At 45.9% G+C, this 14,863-nt stretch overlaps 1 protein-coding gene across 2 annotated transcripts in view; it reads right to left on the bottom strand.

Moving 5' to 3' along the window:
- Positions 1-14,863, bottom strand: part of notch2 (notch receptor 2) — a 75,123-nt gene that overhangs the window by 4,266 nt on the left and 55,994 nt on the right. For both annotated transcript variants that reach the window (XM_083767570.1, XM_083767571.1), the window contains exons 19-34: positions 14,537-14,765; positions 13,756-13,957; positions 13,125-13,278; positions 12,413-12,597; positions 11,582-11,714; positions 11,219-11,470; positions 10,766-10,878; positions 9,174-9,712; positions 8,287-8,631; positions 5,070-5,209; positions 4,436-4,649; positions 4,204-4,291; positions 3,407-3,554; positions 2,593-2,915; positions 1,809-1,956; positions 593-690 (exon numbers count right to left, since the gene is read on the bottom strand). In XM_083767570.1, coding sequence (XP_083623696.1) covers positions 593-690; positions 1,809-1,956; positions 2,593-2,915; positions 3,407-3,554; positions 4,204-4,291; positions 4,436-4,649; positions 5,070-5,209; positions 8,287-8,631; positions 9,174-9,712; positions 10,766-10,878; positions 11,219-11,470; positions 11,582-11,714; positions 12,413-12,597; positions 13,125-13,278; positions 13,756-13,957; positions 14,537-14,765 — 3,311 coding nt within the window. The remainder of the gene's footprint in view (positions 1-592; positions 691-1,808; positions 1,957-2,592; positions 2,916-3,406; positions 3,555-4,203; positions 4,292-4,435; positions 4,650-5,069; positions 5,210-8,286; positions 8,632-9,173; positions 9,713-10,765; positions 10,879-11,218; positions 11,471-11,581; positions 11,715-12,412; positions 12,598-13,124; positions 13,279-13,755; positions 13,958-14,536; positions 14,766-14,863) is intronic.

Here is a 14,863-nt window from a genome sequence, read left to right as displayed (position 1 = left end):
GCGCAAGTAATGTTTTCGCCCGGTCTCTTCCGCCGTGACAGATGTCCCGCCATTCGATGTTTATGCAGAAAAACACACAAATCTGTGCCTGTTTTGCTGGGACCAAATGACCACAAATGACCATATTTCTTACGTCATCATTTAGAGCTAGTCATACGTATACTATATACATAATCAGTAAAAATAAAATAGCAAATTGTGCCTGATCTGCTGGGACCATAGTATGTGGTGTGTATATGTATGACTAGCTCTTCACCCAAACTTATATAGATAGAAACTTGAATCATACTTAATAATACTAGGTGTTTATATGCATAAAGTAGGTAGGTAACAAATAGTTACATCTAAAGATTATACATTTCAAACGTTCCTTCACAGAGATACTGAGATTTGACAGTTTACAGCGGTCGAAAGGACTTGCGCGCTCTGCTTGCGCACTAGTTGGCCATTTATGGCCTACTAGTGTGCAACAAGCAAGTATGCACTCGACAGAGTGCAGTTCTATTTTATTCTGTGTCAAACCATCAAGATATTAACTAAAATTAATTATTAAAAAAAAACATTAGTTGAGTGAAACACAACAACAACACACCTTGTTGTCTTGCATGTCACGATTGGCTCCGTTTTTCAGCAGCACCAGAGTAGCCTCCACATTATTGACCGCTGCTGCCCAGTGTAGAGCTGACTTGCCTGACAGGAGGAAATTGAAGAATGCACAAAGGAAGGAGGGCGGAGAGAAATCCATCCATGTTAGCTAGTTAGCAAATTGTATCAGCAACACATTGTCTAGTTGAAATCCACAGTCCACAATTATGCTGCTGCAAGTTTGCTCTCATTGTGGTTGCTGGATAAACTATAAGATATAAGAGAATGTTGGCCTGGACAGATAAATACCTCATTGGCCAGCAACTCAGCATGTTATGATAAAGAATACTTTAGATGAAAAATGTGGGTTTTCTTATGTAGATAGTAGCAGCAATGGATATAAAACAGAACAGAACTGTAGTCTTGGGTATTTATATTAGGACTCAGGCATATTTCTTGCAGTGCAGTTATGTCAAGCTGACCCAGCTAATATGGTGGTGGTGTTGACATACAGCCCCAGGGACCAAGGCGGCATCTACAGTATGTACTGTATTTATGTCTATAGGCCTGGAAGCCAAGACCAGAAAAGAAACCACACATTAGTCTCTACCTCAGTACTAAGCCTCTTAACGCCATCCATACAGTACGTTTTAACAGCGGGCGACAGCCAGACGATTTTTCCGGAAGTGCATTATTTGTCAATGGGACCCGGCAACTACTGGCGATAGAGGCGATAGCAGGCGAACAGGCGATGGTCGGAAAGTGGGCGGAGGAACGTCGGCCGAAAAGATAAAAATAATTCGTCTTTTGGGCGATGTTGCCCGGCGATAGTGGGTGATTGGGCGTAAGCCAATGAAATTCAAGCGACGCTCGCCGTTGGTCTCTAAGGTCTCCCACTGTTAAAACGTACTGTTAGAGTTTCTAGAGTGGCACTGGTCCCACTGTAGACCATCTAAGACACTGGTTCCCAAACCAGTGGGTCACGGACACATTGTTATGGGTCCCCTTATATTTTGTTTTCAAAATTTGGGTTTTAATTATTAATATTTCAAAACATGTTCAAAAAACATTCCCCCAAAAAGCGAATTAACGGGACGGGCTAAAAAGTTTGGGAACCACAGCACTGAACTAAGACATGTAGACACTGCATCCAGAGTCCAATGAGAAAAGTAACAAACAGGGCAGATGAAGGAAGAATGATGTGTTAATAATAGTTCCCTGACCGTGATCGTCCACAGCGTTGATGTCAGCGTGGCAGTGAACCAGCTCCTCCACTATGCCCTCCACTGCCAGCCTGGCGGCCAGGATCAGAGGAGTGGTGCCGTCGTTCATGCGTGCGTCTAGCTCCGTCGCCCGGTTACGTATCAGGATCTGAAAGAAGGGAAAGCGAGATGGAAGGATCGAGTTCAAAGATTAGATTGAGAACTATCATGTCTGTGGGCCATGGCTCAGCGGCCCAGGCACCTTGGCTGGTAATCCAGTCTGGCAGTGTGCCGCGGGTTCGACTCCCAATACCGACGGCCTTTACTGCATGTCCATCTCTCTCCCATTTCCTGTCAGCCTACTGTCTGTCCCTCGATAAAAATATAAAATAAAGGCGAAAGCCACAAAAAAAAAACATAAAAAAAGAACGATCATGTCTGTTTTACAGTCTATACAGTAAAGAAAATAGACAAAGACTAGATGTGAATTAATAGACCTATATGTCATGGCAGCCATACTGACATTAAATAGTAGGGTAAACACATTCTGCCAATGATATGATACTACCGGTAATTAAGATTCTGTTCCATTTAGTGAGTCTTTCCAGTGAGCCATGAATGAGACACAAGCTAAAGCAGTAATCATTTGTAACACCTGTGTTTGCCCTACTATTTCATTGTTGCTGTGAAAAAAGTTCTATTGTACGTTAGCTGGTAGGAACTGGTCTAATAAGCAGCATACAGTTTAGCATACTACATAATACTGAATTTGTTCATTCTTATGGCATTAATGTAAGTCTCTCACCTGGAAGACTCCCTGGGCGTCGGCAGAGACGGCCGCGTGCAGCGGGGTTCTGCCCATGTGGTCCTGGGCGTTGGCGTTGGCGCCGGCGTCCAGCAGCCTCTTGGCGGCGTCCGCGCGGGCGTAGCGGGCGGCCAGGTGGAGCGCCGTCTCCCCCGTGCGGTCGGTCTGCGCCGCCAGCGTGGCGCCCTGGCCGATCAGGTCCGAGATGACGCTGGGGCCCGGCTCGTCGCCGCCGCTCTCCTCCTCCTCCTCGCCGTGCAGGCCGCACTCGGAGCCTCCTCCGCCGGTGCGCAGAGACGCCAGCATCAGCGGGGTGAAGCCGTCTAGGGAGGGGATTAGAGAGATCACCGTTAAGATGCCTTCTAAACCAGTCGTTCTCAAACCTATTTAACGGATGCATTATTTTGTGAATTGTCCATTAAGACCTGGAACACACTGTGTCACCTTAGCGCTAACCATTTTTATACTTTAGTTATTGAACAATAGCAGATGTACAAGCTTGTACATAGATTGTAGATTTGCTATTTTTTTAAATATACGTCTTTAACTCAAATCTTTACTTCTGGGGGGTCCCTGGAACAACATATTTTCAGATGGGAGTCGGCAGCCAATTACATATAATTTTGGGGGTCCTTAACATGAAATCACTGATATAGAAACATAGGTTTGTTTCAGGAAACTGTCAGGATTTAGAAGACATTTGTAGAATCTGGTCTTAGGTCTCAGTGGGTTAAATGCTGGTGAATATGGAACACCAGCTCAGCGCAGACAGAAGAAGAACAATGAAGAAGCGGCAAAAAGCAATGAGCCATACCCGGTCCTTTGACATTGACATCCAGACAGTCTGAGTCCAGGTCGGCCTGAGGTGGGGTGAGGGTGATATCAGCGGCCTTGTGATGCTGTAGCGTCCACTCTCTGCGGTCTACTCCTCCATCCATGGGGAGCAGAGGCTTGTCTTCCATCTGGCAGGGGGTTGAAATACGCTTTAGTACACAGCATGACTATTGAACACCTACAGTATCCCGTAGTCCACTATGCATACATCTGCATACATCACTTTATTAATTTATCGATCTAACAAAAAAAAAAAAAATCCCATTGACAATGAATGGACAATTTTGAGTGTTTGTGTAAACAAAACAAACATTGAGTAACACAAACATTGATGACGAAGGTGAGGACGCAAATTGTGATTGGCTGGAATGATGATGATTATGATGATGTACGATGATAAGAGTGCCCCTCACTTCACACGGGTGTGATTTCTACTCTACTGTATGTATGGGATAGAATAGAGGGTATGTGCATGCATAAAGTGGCAAATCCAGTGGCAAAGTGAGTTTAACGTTGTTTAATGCAATCAGACAGGATATTTCTGTTTGGATGTATGGGCTGTCAAAGCCAGAAAGTTTTTTTTCTTGCCACTCGGTAGGTAGTAGGCGTTCCCGCATACGTTCTGGGTATGATGATGATGTTACACACACCTCTATATGAACTGGATGGATAGTAATGGTGTTTTGTTGTGTACTGCTTTTATTTTATTATTATTCTGTGAAGCGAAAGCCAAGAGTTCATGGATAGACAATAACGTTTCTGTTCTGTCCTTCTCACCCGCGGTTTCTTTGGCGGAACCTCCTCCTCCAACCATCTCTGATTCTGGCCTCCATCAGTAATGGTCCCATCCTGGGTCTTGAAGTTCCTAAGAAAAGAAAGTCAGCGCTTTCATTTCAAGCTCCAGCATAACACCATAGATGCAACATCAACGTGATTGTTTTTATCAAACAAAGGTATAAATAGAGTACCAATAGAAACTCCTCATCCGTCCATTCATCTATCCACTCACTTCATCCTTTCCATTCCAAAGTCATCCTGTCCGACAGGTTCTCTCCTCTTGTCGTCGGTCTTGGCCAGGAAGCCGTCGGGGAACCAGAGCTTGCCGAGTTTGCGCTTCCTCTTGGCCGCCAGCATGCCCAGAACCAGGATGAGCAGGATGATCACCACCGCCACGCCGATGAGGTACAGCAAGTAGTTGTTGTCCATCCTGGATGAGGGTTCACCTGGAGGGTGGAGAGTGGAGAGGGTGGAGAGGGGGGGGCGGACGGGAATGCAGAGGATAGTTTAAAATACAGCATGATCACAGAGGATTATTTACATTTGAATATCGTTGCTGTCGGGTAGAAACCAGCTATTTTCAAACTCGTCGTTCAAACAAGCCAACTCGTGGAGATAGCTGTTTCATCCATCATTGATTAGAATGACGAAGACAGAGAAAGAACTCTACATTAATGGTCCAAAACCTCCTAACTCCACTGTGTTTTGGTAAAGTGATAAGGACACATTCAAGTATCTGTCATGTATAAAGTCACCATACCAAGTTACCAACTTTGAGTTAATATTTTGGACATAGCCGGTTTTCTGCCCGACAGCAGATATATAATTTTTTCATTCTTTTTATAGAGAGATATGAATGGACGTACTGTTGACGGACACCACGGGGTAAGGCAGCTCGGCCCTGAGGTGCTCGGCGGCGATGAAGGACGCAGCCTGCTCAGCGCTGGACAGACACTCGGAGCTCTGGGCACACTCACGGTTATCGATCTCCAGATACACCGTAGATCTGCACCGAGTGGAGAGCAAGGAGAGGACACGTCAATCTCAGTCACATATGATAACATGCAGTAACTAGAAAGGTCGCAATCTTTCAACATTGCAAAGTGTGGTTGCCACAGTCGCTTACATAGGCCCCTCCCACTAATATTGCCAGCCAATTACAATGTCCCGTCACCCCTGTGATCATGCATAACTACTTCGGAGGAGATTTATCTCCCAAAAATCATGTTTTTGCGACAAACGGTAAGGGCCCCAGCACGAAAACGGCCTGTTTTGAAACCGAATACAAAAGATATTTTGACACTACTTTTCTTTCACTTAAAGGAGGAAACTGATGACAAAAATATACAAAAAGAGAGAACTATGACAGTATGCAGTAGATCATATCATGGAGATGCGGTCCGGTCCCATTTAGACCTGAAGACATTTCTGCAAATGTCAGTTTTCTGAAATCCTATGTTTCTATGTCAGTCATTCTTAAAGGTTTTCATGTCAAGGACCCCAAAATTATATGTAATTGGCCGCCGACCCCCATCTGAAAACATGTTGTTCCAGGGACCCCCCATGAAGCAAAGATTGAGTTAAAAACGATCACTCTGACAGAATATATATTCAAAGATTTGCACCACATTTTCACGATAAAAAAAAAATAGCAGACCTACAAGCTCGTAGCGTGGCACTCGGTGCCTCGTTATGAGCTTGTAGATCTGCTATTTTTCAATAGCTAAAGTATAACATACTTCTTAAAACACCAATATACTATACAGTACTATGCTGCATGAATAAACATACAATTTGATAGCATACAGTAGAATAGATCACCCAGGTTTTATGGTTTTTCAATCCCCACACGTGTGCGTGCGTGTATGTATAAGTGCTGCAACACTTAAAATGTAGAATATGAAATTTTAACAGTAATATCGTATAACGTATCGATATCGCAATATTTGGCATAAATACAGAGATATGAAATACTGAAGTTTACGGAATGTATTGTAGTCGATAGGGCTCGCGTGAGTACATAACCACGTGACCGGGCTGTTTTCTGCCCCCTCAATTTCGCAACTCTGTCTATACTCTATGGCTTGTAATCCAAACGTACACATGTGTGGGTATAGGGATAGGGTGGCCTGGCTGGGTGTATGACTTGACTACCGCGGCCTGAATGATTCAGCCCTGCAGCCCTGCTGTGAGATATGATCTGGACAACAGATGTCAATATGAAGTTGAGGATAACATTGACCACTTCTGTGTCTTAGTCATACTTCTCTCTCCTTTCTTTTGTAATCTTTTTTGTCATCAGACGGACAGCTTGGTCATATACTTCTCTCTTTGTTGATGTTTTGTTAACTCATCCTCCTGCCGTTAGCCCAGTGGTGGAAAGTAACTAAGTACATTTACTCAAATACTGTACTTAAGTACAATTTTTTAGAGTTATTTGTACTTTACTTGACTGTATTCCAATTTCCAATACATTTACATCTACTCCACTACATCTCAGAGCCAACATTTGTACTTTTACTCCACTACAATTATTTGAAAACTTTACTGTAACCAGTTCAACCCTATATACATTTCGACCATTTGAAAATAGCTGATCTACAAGCTCACGAAGCGTCGCGATGCATTGTGTGCGACCTCTCTTTTCTATTCAAATATGAATATAAACTAGTAGTCAATAGGCCCCTCCCGCTAATTTTGCCAGCCAATTACAATGTCACGTCACCCCTGTGATCATGCATAACTACTTATCTCCCAAAAATCATGTTTTTGCGACAAACGGTTACATTTCTCGCATTTGCGGCGCTCCCTATGGATGAAAATGGAATTGCTTTTGGAACTTCGTTGATTGAACCACCCGAGACATGCGATTCAAATTTGGAATGGATCGGACATTCCGTTCGTGATTTATGGAATTTTTTGTAAAATAGGCCCCTCCTACTATCTTCGGACGACAATTACGGCCGAACGATACGCACTACCAGTTGGTGTTTTAATCGGATAGGTAGGATCATGTGTGCCGATTTTGTGAGATTTGGACAAAATCTGTAGGAGGAGCCAAAAGTGTGTTTTGGAGAAAATTCAAATTTGCAGGAATTTCTTTCCTGACGAAAATGGGCGTGGCCTATATGTGGAAATGCATCATGACCCAAGGAATCCATGGAAAAAGACAATTTGATTTAATGACTTACGGTTCAAGAGTTGCGCTTACGGTCTCCAATGGAAAAAAAATACTTACATTTAGTCTTCGATTTCCCCATTATAAGTCTATGGAGAACTAATTAATTAATATCAATTAAACTATACAACGGATCTCTTAGCAAAATACAAGGACACGATTCCCGATGAAGCCGGTCAATTTGACATATGGCTCGAGTGTGTGCGGCAAAAACTGTGGGAGGAGTAGTGCGGCAAAGTATCGCTCATTTACAATGACAATAGTCTGGTTGCCCTGTTAGGGCAACCACACTAATAATGAAATGGCAGATGTTCAGGAGGCGGAGAAACACAGGAGTCTGAAAAGCGTCGCATCCAGGAAGCCAAACTGAAGCGTCAGCTCCGAAAGACCAGAGCCAGTTCCTCCCTCTCACCTAGCCAGCCCCCAGACATCACATGCCCTCAGTGCAATAGGACATTCCGTGCATGGACCCGCCTCATCAGAACATCTTCGCACCCACAAGACGTGAAGTCAATTGGTCATCTTCGCTTGCGAAAGACGAACATGCCGAATTTATACCCGCCCAAGCTTCACCCATCTCGCTGCGTCGCACACAAGCCGCTTCCCTGCAGGCTTCTCGCATCCCACCCCCACCCTATTCACCTCCATAGTAGCTCTTTTTCCTGCTCCCCTCTTTCCTTTCATAATTTCTATTCAAAGGAGCCTTATCGGCATGAGAAAACATCGCCCTGAGAGAGATCCATGCACGCTACAAAGACGACTGCCACACAACCTCCTCCCCAAAGACTCCAGGGTTGGCGACCCCCCTCCGGTACCCACAACCCCTCCCTCCTTCATTCTAATAAAATCCCTTAAACGGTCTTAATGGTGTGTTTCTTCCGATTAGTGAGAGGTATCCATCTTACCCGATGACCTCCTTCTCCAGCTCCCGCTTGCCCCTTCCCTTCTGCGCCTGCACGGCCATGCTGTCGTCGTCCAGGGCGTAGTAGGAGTACACCATGGGCTTCTTGTCCTTGTCCAGCTTCACCCTGAGGTTGGTGTGGAGCAGCGTGCCCAGGGAGCGCAGGAAGTTCCTCATGTCCCCGAGCAGCTCCTCGGGCTGCAGCAGCACCACGATGACCAGGGTGCCGTCCACCAGCCTGGGCGGGGTGTCCCCGGAGCAGTCCAGGCCGTCCCAGCCGCACGCCTCCGTGTTGCAGCTGTTGTCGCAGATGCCATTCCCGTAGTGGTCCGCGCAGTACTTGTCATATCTGGCGAACGCGGAAGAAGAAGAAGAAGAAGAAGAGAGTAGAAGGATATGAGGCGTGTTTCTTTATTAATGCCAGAGAACCATGGCATCTCTTTGACTTTGATTAACCCAATAAAACCAGGAAAGCATCTGTGTTCTGTGTCGTTTTGGATTTTAGCGTTGGCAATTCAAAAATATCAGATATGCAAGCTTGTACGTATATCAGCTATTGTACATCTGCTATTTCTGAACATTTTTGAGAAATCTTGAAAGAGTTTGAAAACCTTTGAATACATTTGAAAATGTTAACACAAGTTTTCTCTTCTGGGGACCCTGGCGCAAAATATTTCAATTTGGGGGTTCTTGGCACGAACAAGTTTGAGAACTACTGATTTAGAAGGCATTTGTAGAATCGGCCTCAGATCTTAATGGGTAAAAATTTACTATTTTACATCCAGTATCAAAATGTAATTAAATTACCATTTCAAAGATCTGTGTTTTTGTCAACTGCAACTGTGCTTGATGCACAATCATATTGTCAGTAAATTGTCAACCAATACTTACTTGCAGGTGTAAGTGTCCTGGCACTCGAAGCTGTCAAAGAGGCACCCAGAGTTGTCGCAGTCCTTGTCACAGCGTCCGTTCCTGAACAGCTCCCAGCACGGCACGTGGGCGGTGCAGTTGACCCAGGGCCGCTCCCAGTGGAGCGAGCAGTCCCCCCCGTCCCACTGGCACTGGTGGTTGTTGCACTGCGGGTCGCACACCTTGTCCCCCGACCTCTGCTCGCACTCCACGTAGGGGCAGGCCGGCGCCGGCCTGGGGTCCAGCGACATGTGCTCGCAGTGTCGCCCCGAGAAGTGTGTGGGACAGCGGCAGCTGTACTGGAGCGACGGGCTGGAGGAGGAGATGAAGCAGGTGCCTCCGTTTTGGCATGGCCGCCCCTGGCAGCTCTGCGCGTTCTCGCAGTGCGGCCCGCTGTAGCCCGGCTGGCACTGGCAGTGGAGGTGGCCGGCCTGTGACTCCACGCAGTGCCCGCCGTTCTGACAACGCAGCTTGGCACAGTTGTAGCCTTCCATTTCGCCGCAGTTGAAGCCAGTGTAACCCTATGGACATTATGGCCTTGTGTTAATGTAAAACGTATACTGTGTTGCTGAAACTGCGAGTTTAGCAATTCATTTTTATTCATTAATGCTTTACAAAATTTGTTTGCTGCACATGTCATTGAAGTTTCACATGACAACGCAACACACAAAAAAAAGAAAACAGCTGTAGATTGTAGCTAGTCTAGTAGTCTATATCAAGCGTGTCCAACACAACACGGCTTATCAATGTCTATCATACCTGGGCTATGGTGTGTGGCCCTCTGAAGCAAGCGTGATAATAAGAAAGGTAATTCAGTTAGTGGTGTGAAAACAGGCATTTAGAGACAAAGATTTAATACACAGGAGGAGTATATGCATACAGCAAAAGGAGCAGAGAAGAACACAGAGGCAGTAAGTCACTTCAGCACGTTATGACCTGCTCTTCAGTCAGTATGGTGTTGGTTTATATACAGAGACATTCACAGAACAAGGAAAACCAATATGTTTGGTTATGAATGAATGAATAGTGAAAATAGCAGCTAGCTCACGGTGCACTGCATTCACAAAGTAACAAATGTAACTAAGGTTCTACAGTATGTAATCTTTCTGACCGCTGTTTTCAACACCTGGATATCACCATGCACACGTATTGAAAACACCGCTCTTTGGCGGTCAGAAGGAATGAAACAGGGTAAAGGCACAAGAGTAGTTCACTCAAATAATTAATTATCAATTATACACACCATGAAACCTTGAATACATGTTTGTTTTTGTTTACTTTTTTTGCATTCCTAAGCCAATAATTTGATGACTGACGGAGTCTCAATGGAGAATCTGCAAGTCTCTTATCAGATACTCCGCAGGTCATCAACTAATTGGCTCAGGAATACGACAATAATTTAAAAAATCTCTGTAAATTCAAAGTTTCCGGATGGGGGTTGGACATCTTTTTGGGTGAACTACTCCTTTACACTACAGTGGTTAAAAGTTCAATGAAAAAAGGGGACAGGGGGGACTAAATAGAAGAAGTAGAAGTAGAAGAAGAAGAAGAAGAAGAAGAAGAAGGTAACTTACAGGAAGACAGGTGCAGGTGTAGCCGTGTATTGAGCTCATGTTCATGGAGCAGGTGCCGCCATTATGGCACGGCTTGGACAGACACAGGTCCACCATGGACTCACAGTGACGGCCTGTCATGGGGTGTGACAAAGACAAACAGTTCACACAACAACTCATAATGCTATTTTCACCATTGATGTTCGTCCCAAAATAGTACACTCTAGGGTTCATGCAGTTCAATGTTTCGGGTCGAAACCCATTTTGGGGTTTTCAAAAAAAAACAAAAGTCTAAGAAGAAGAAGACATTTAAGTAGTGATATTCAAAATCAAATGATGGGAAAATTATCGGAATTGGAAGAAAAAAAAGAACACAATCCCCGCAATACCAATATTTACAACTTTACAGAAAAACAAGCCCAAAGTGGCTTATAACACGCGGACATGGCAGCACCAGCGGTGTGCGTACAGTACCTGTGTATCCCAAGCGACAGCGGCACTGGTAGTCGTTGGCCAGCTGCACACAGTCCAGGCTGCCGGGGGACTGGCACGGCCTGGACAGGCACTCGTTGACGTCGCCCTCGCAGTGCTCCCCGGCGAAGCCCGGCGGGCAGGAGCACGTGTAGCGCCCCACGCCGTCCAGACAGTGGCCCCCGTTCTGACAGCGAGGGCCCCACGAGCCAGGCTGAGGGGCACAGTCGTCTACGTTTACCTCGCACTGGAGCCCTAAACGAGAGAGAGGAGGGGTATCAGCGTGTGTGTGTGTGTGTGTGTGTGTGTGTGTGAGGGTGTGTGTGTGTGTGTGTGTGCGCTCATGGGTTTATGTGCTGTTTTTACCCCGTGTTCCAGGCGGGCAGAGGCAGGTGAAACGGTTGATGAGGTTGATGCAGGTTCCTCCGTGGTGGCAGGGGTTGGAGTGGCATTCATCCACATCGTACTCACAGTTCACCCCCTGGAAGCCTGCCTTACACTGCAGGCACACAATGAGGAGGGTTCATAAGAATAATAATAATATGTCCAATTTATATAGCACTATTCATTCATAAACAACAAGAAAACAATTAAGTTAGTGGTTAAAACTAAGCAAAGGAAAAAGGTTAAAATAAAAGGCTGAAAGGGGGATTTGGGTAAAGCGAATCTTAAACATTGGGTTTTAACAGGGCCAGGGGTGGGGGAGGCTTTGATGTGCGGTGGTTGTGGATGTGAGGGGGCTGAAACTGAGAAAGCTCCGTCACGCCAGGTGCGTTTCTTTGTTTTGGCGCGGGTGTGTAGGAGGTTGGCATCACCAGACCTGAGGGAAGGGGAAGGGGGCGTGGCATTTGAGGAGGTCAGAGAGGAAGCGGGGAGCCTGGTTGTTGAGGGCCTTTGAAATGTATTCTGTGTTTAACTGGGAGCCAACGAAGGCGGACTGGGGTGATGTGGTCTCTGGACCTCTTCATTCGAGCTCATGATGTCTGAAAGCAATAGACGAAGACAATGTGAGTGTGGTTGTTTTTGGATGTAAGTGTTGCTTGGAACCTGCAGCCGACTCAGTTCAAAGACCGCGGCTCCTTTGTAGTTGAGTGTGCCGAACCTTGAAGTGACCGAAAGCAATGTAACACATTCACGAAACACAAACCAGACCCCAAACCCCCCTCCCCAATAAACACACTGAATTCCCTTCCTTACTATGCACTCATAGGTTCCCTGGTAGTCCATGCATGTGGCTCCATTCCGGCAGGGGTACGACTGGCACTCGTCGACACTCTCGTCACAGTAGCTGCCTGTGTATCCCGGCTGGCACTGACACTGGTGAGAGTTGTCCACGTTCACACAGCGCCCTGCGTTCTTACACACCTTCTCCAGCTCCAGACCTGATGCACAGCAGATGAGCACAAGAGGATGATGAATACACACAGGAATGTTCATGTAAACGTTTTCTTTAAAAAAAGGTTCATACTTTTGTTCTCTTCTTTTCTGTGTTTTGTATTGTTTGACTGCCAGACCGCCGACTCTCAAAAGAGAAGATAATTGGATGGAATCTCTTTTTGGACCAAAAAGTCCACATGGTTGGGTATGCACTGAACAGCACATGTCCCACCAGATTGCATAGAAACCAGGGGCCAGGGTTGGAGTTGTGTCAAAACAAATCCATGGATGGATCCATTCCAACAATCCAAGACTCTTCTGCAAGCATGGAATCAGTAAGTAACTGTTACGCCTCATTTCCACATAATTCTGTGAATGCAAGCGAGTCAACCACAAGGAAACTCCATGATCTCTGATGTGTTTGTGAAACTCCTCCTCCTGTTTTCTTTTCTCTCTGTATGGAATTTGCCTCGAGTATCTCTCTCTCTCTTTCTCTTTCTATCAATCAATCAATCAATTAATCAATCCTCACCGTTCCTGGCAGCGTAATCCTCGCAGGACATGTTGGGGACGTCACAGTAGAGGCCGGTCCATCCTACATGACAGTGGCAGGTCCAGTAGGTCTCGGTCTGAGAGCAGGAGCCTCCGTTTCGACAACGCACCTGGCTGCACAGGTTCACATAGTTCTGCACGGAGACGGCACAAAGGACCAGGGTTAAGGCTGAGTGTGCAGGTCTTAGCAAATGGTATACTGTATGGCTGTTTTTGTCTTTCTTTCTTTCTTTTACCCATTTTTCTCCACAATTTAGTAATTATGCCAACTGATCCCTCTCCACGCACATTTCTGTGTTTTCACTGCAGTCAGTAGAATGTACTGACTCACCTGCCAGTGAGGAGCCCCCACCGGGAGGACGTAGAGCTTTCGTCCTACTCCTCCCGCCCAACTCTTCCTGCTGACAGGTGCTGTATAGGATTACGTGCACTCGTGCAGCGATGATTATCACCCTCCCCACGCGGCTTCCCTCTCCCAAACACAGGCCATGTATTTGTGTAGACGCACCGATAAATCCGTACGCAACACGGTGGATTCGAACCCACAACCTCCGCACAACGTACTGTACACATATGCAAATAAACACACGCGTAAATGCACAAAGTGGTACCTGGCAGTTGTGTCCATTGTATCCCACAGGGCAGGTGCAGCGGTAGTTTCCCAGTCCGTCGGTGCAGGTGCCTCCGTTCTTACAGGGCTGCGAATCACACTCGTTGTGCTCGTACTGACAGAACGTCCCGTAGAAACCAGGACGACAGCGGCAAGAGAACGAGTTGATGTCGTCGATACATGTTCCATTATTGAGACAGGAGCTGGAGAGAGGACGCCAGGTAGACGGGTCAGGAATAGAGAGAGAATGTGATGAGGATTTTATTTTTATTTTATTTAAACTTTAATTAACCAGTAAAAACACATTGAGACTGCGTCTCTTTTTCAAGTGGGAACTGGCCAAGGAATGCAAATAAGAATGTTACAGTTATGTACTCTGTTTTTAAATCGTCTGTATGTCCAAACATTTTACTTTTCAGGATTCAAATCAGTCACCCGGAGCCGCATTTCAAGTTTGTAGATCTTCTATTTTTGTTATTTTTTGTTACGCTGTAGTATGATGAAGTAGGGCTATAATTTATGAAAAAAACACAAAAAGTTAAAATATAGAGGTTTCTGTCCAAAAGCAAAAAAATGCATGAATGAACAAAAGGTCAGCAGGATGTCACAATTGCGTGGTATGCACACACACACACACACACACACACACACACACACACACACACACACACACACACACACACACACACACACACACACACACACACAAATAAATAGTCCTTACATGCGGCTGGTGATCATTTTTATTCAGTATTGCAAGTCAACTTGAATGAGCAGCCTACCTCTCGGTGCATTCAGGGATGTTGTGTTCACACAGGATCCCATCGAAGCCCGGTCGACACTCGCACACAAAGCTGTTGACGTAGTCCCGGCACATGGCTCCATTCAGACAGGGCTGGCTCGCACACTCGTCTACCTCACTCTCACAGCGGTCCCCGACGAAGCCGGGACGGCAGTCACAGGAGAAACGGGCCACTTCGTCCAAACAAGAACCCCCGTTCAGACACGGGTCTGGGGTAGAGAGAGAGAGAGAGAGAGAGAGTGACAGAGGCAACAAGGTTGAGTTTGACTTGTGGTCGGAGTAAAAGAAAAAGGTTTGGACTGGAGAG

Source organism: Protomyctophum parallelum, assembly GCF_964188405.1.
Source record: "Protomyctophum parallelum genome assembly, chromosome: 6".
Classification (NCBI taxonomy): domain Eukaryota; kingdom Metazoa; phylum Chordata; class Actinopteri; order Myctophiformes; family Myctophidae; genus Protomyctophum; species Protomyctophum parallelum.
This window is presented reverse-complemented; position numbering and strand designations above follow the sequence as displayed.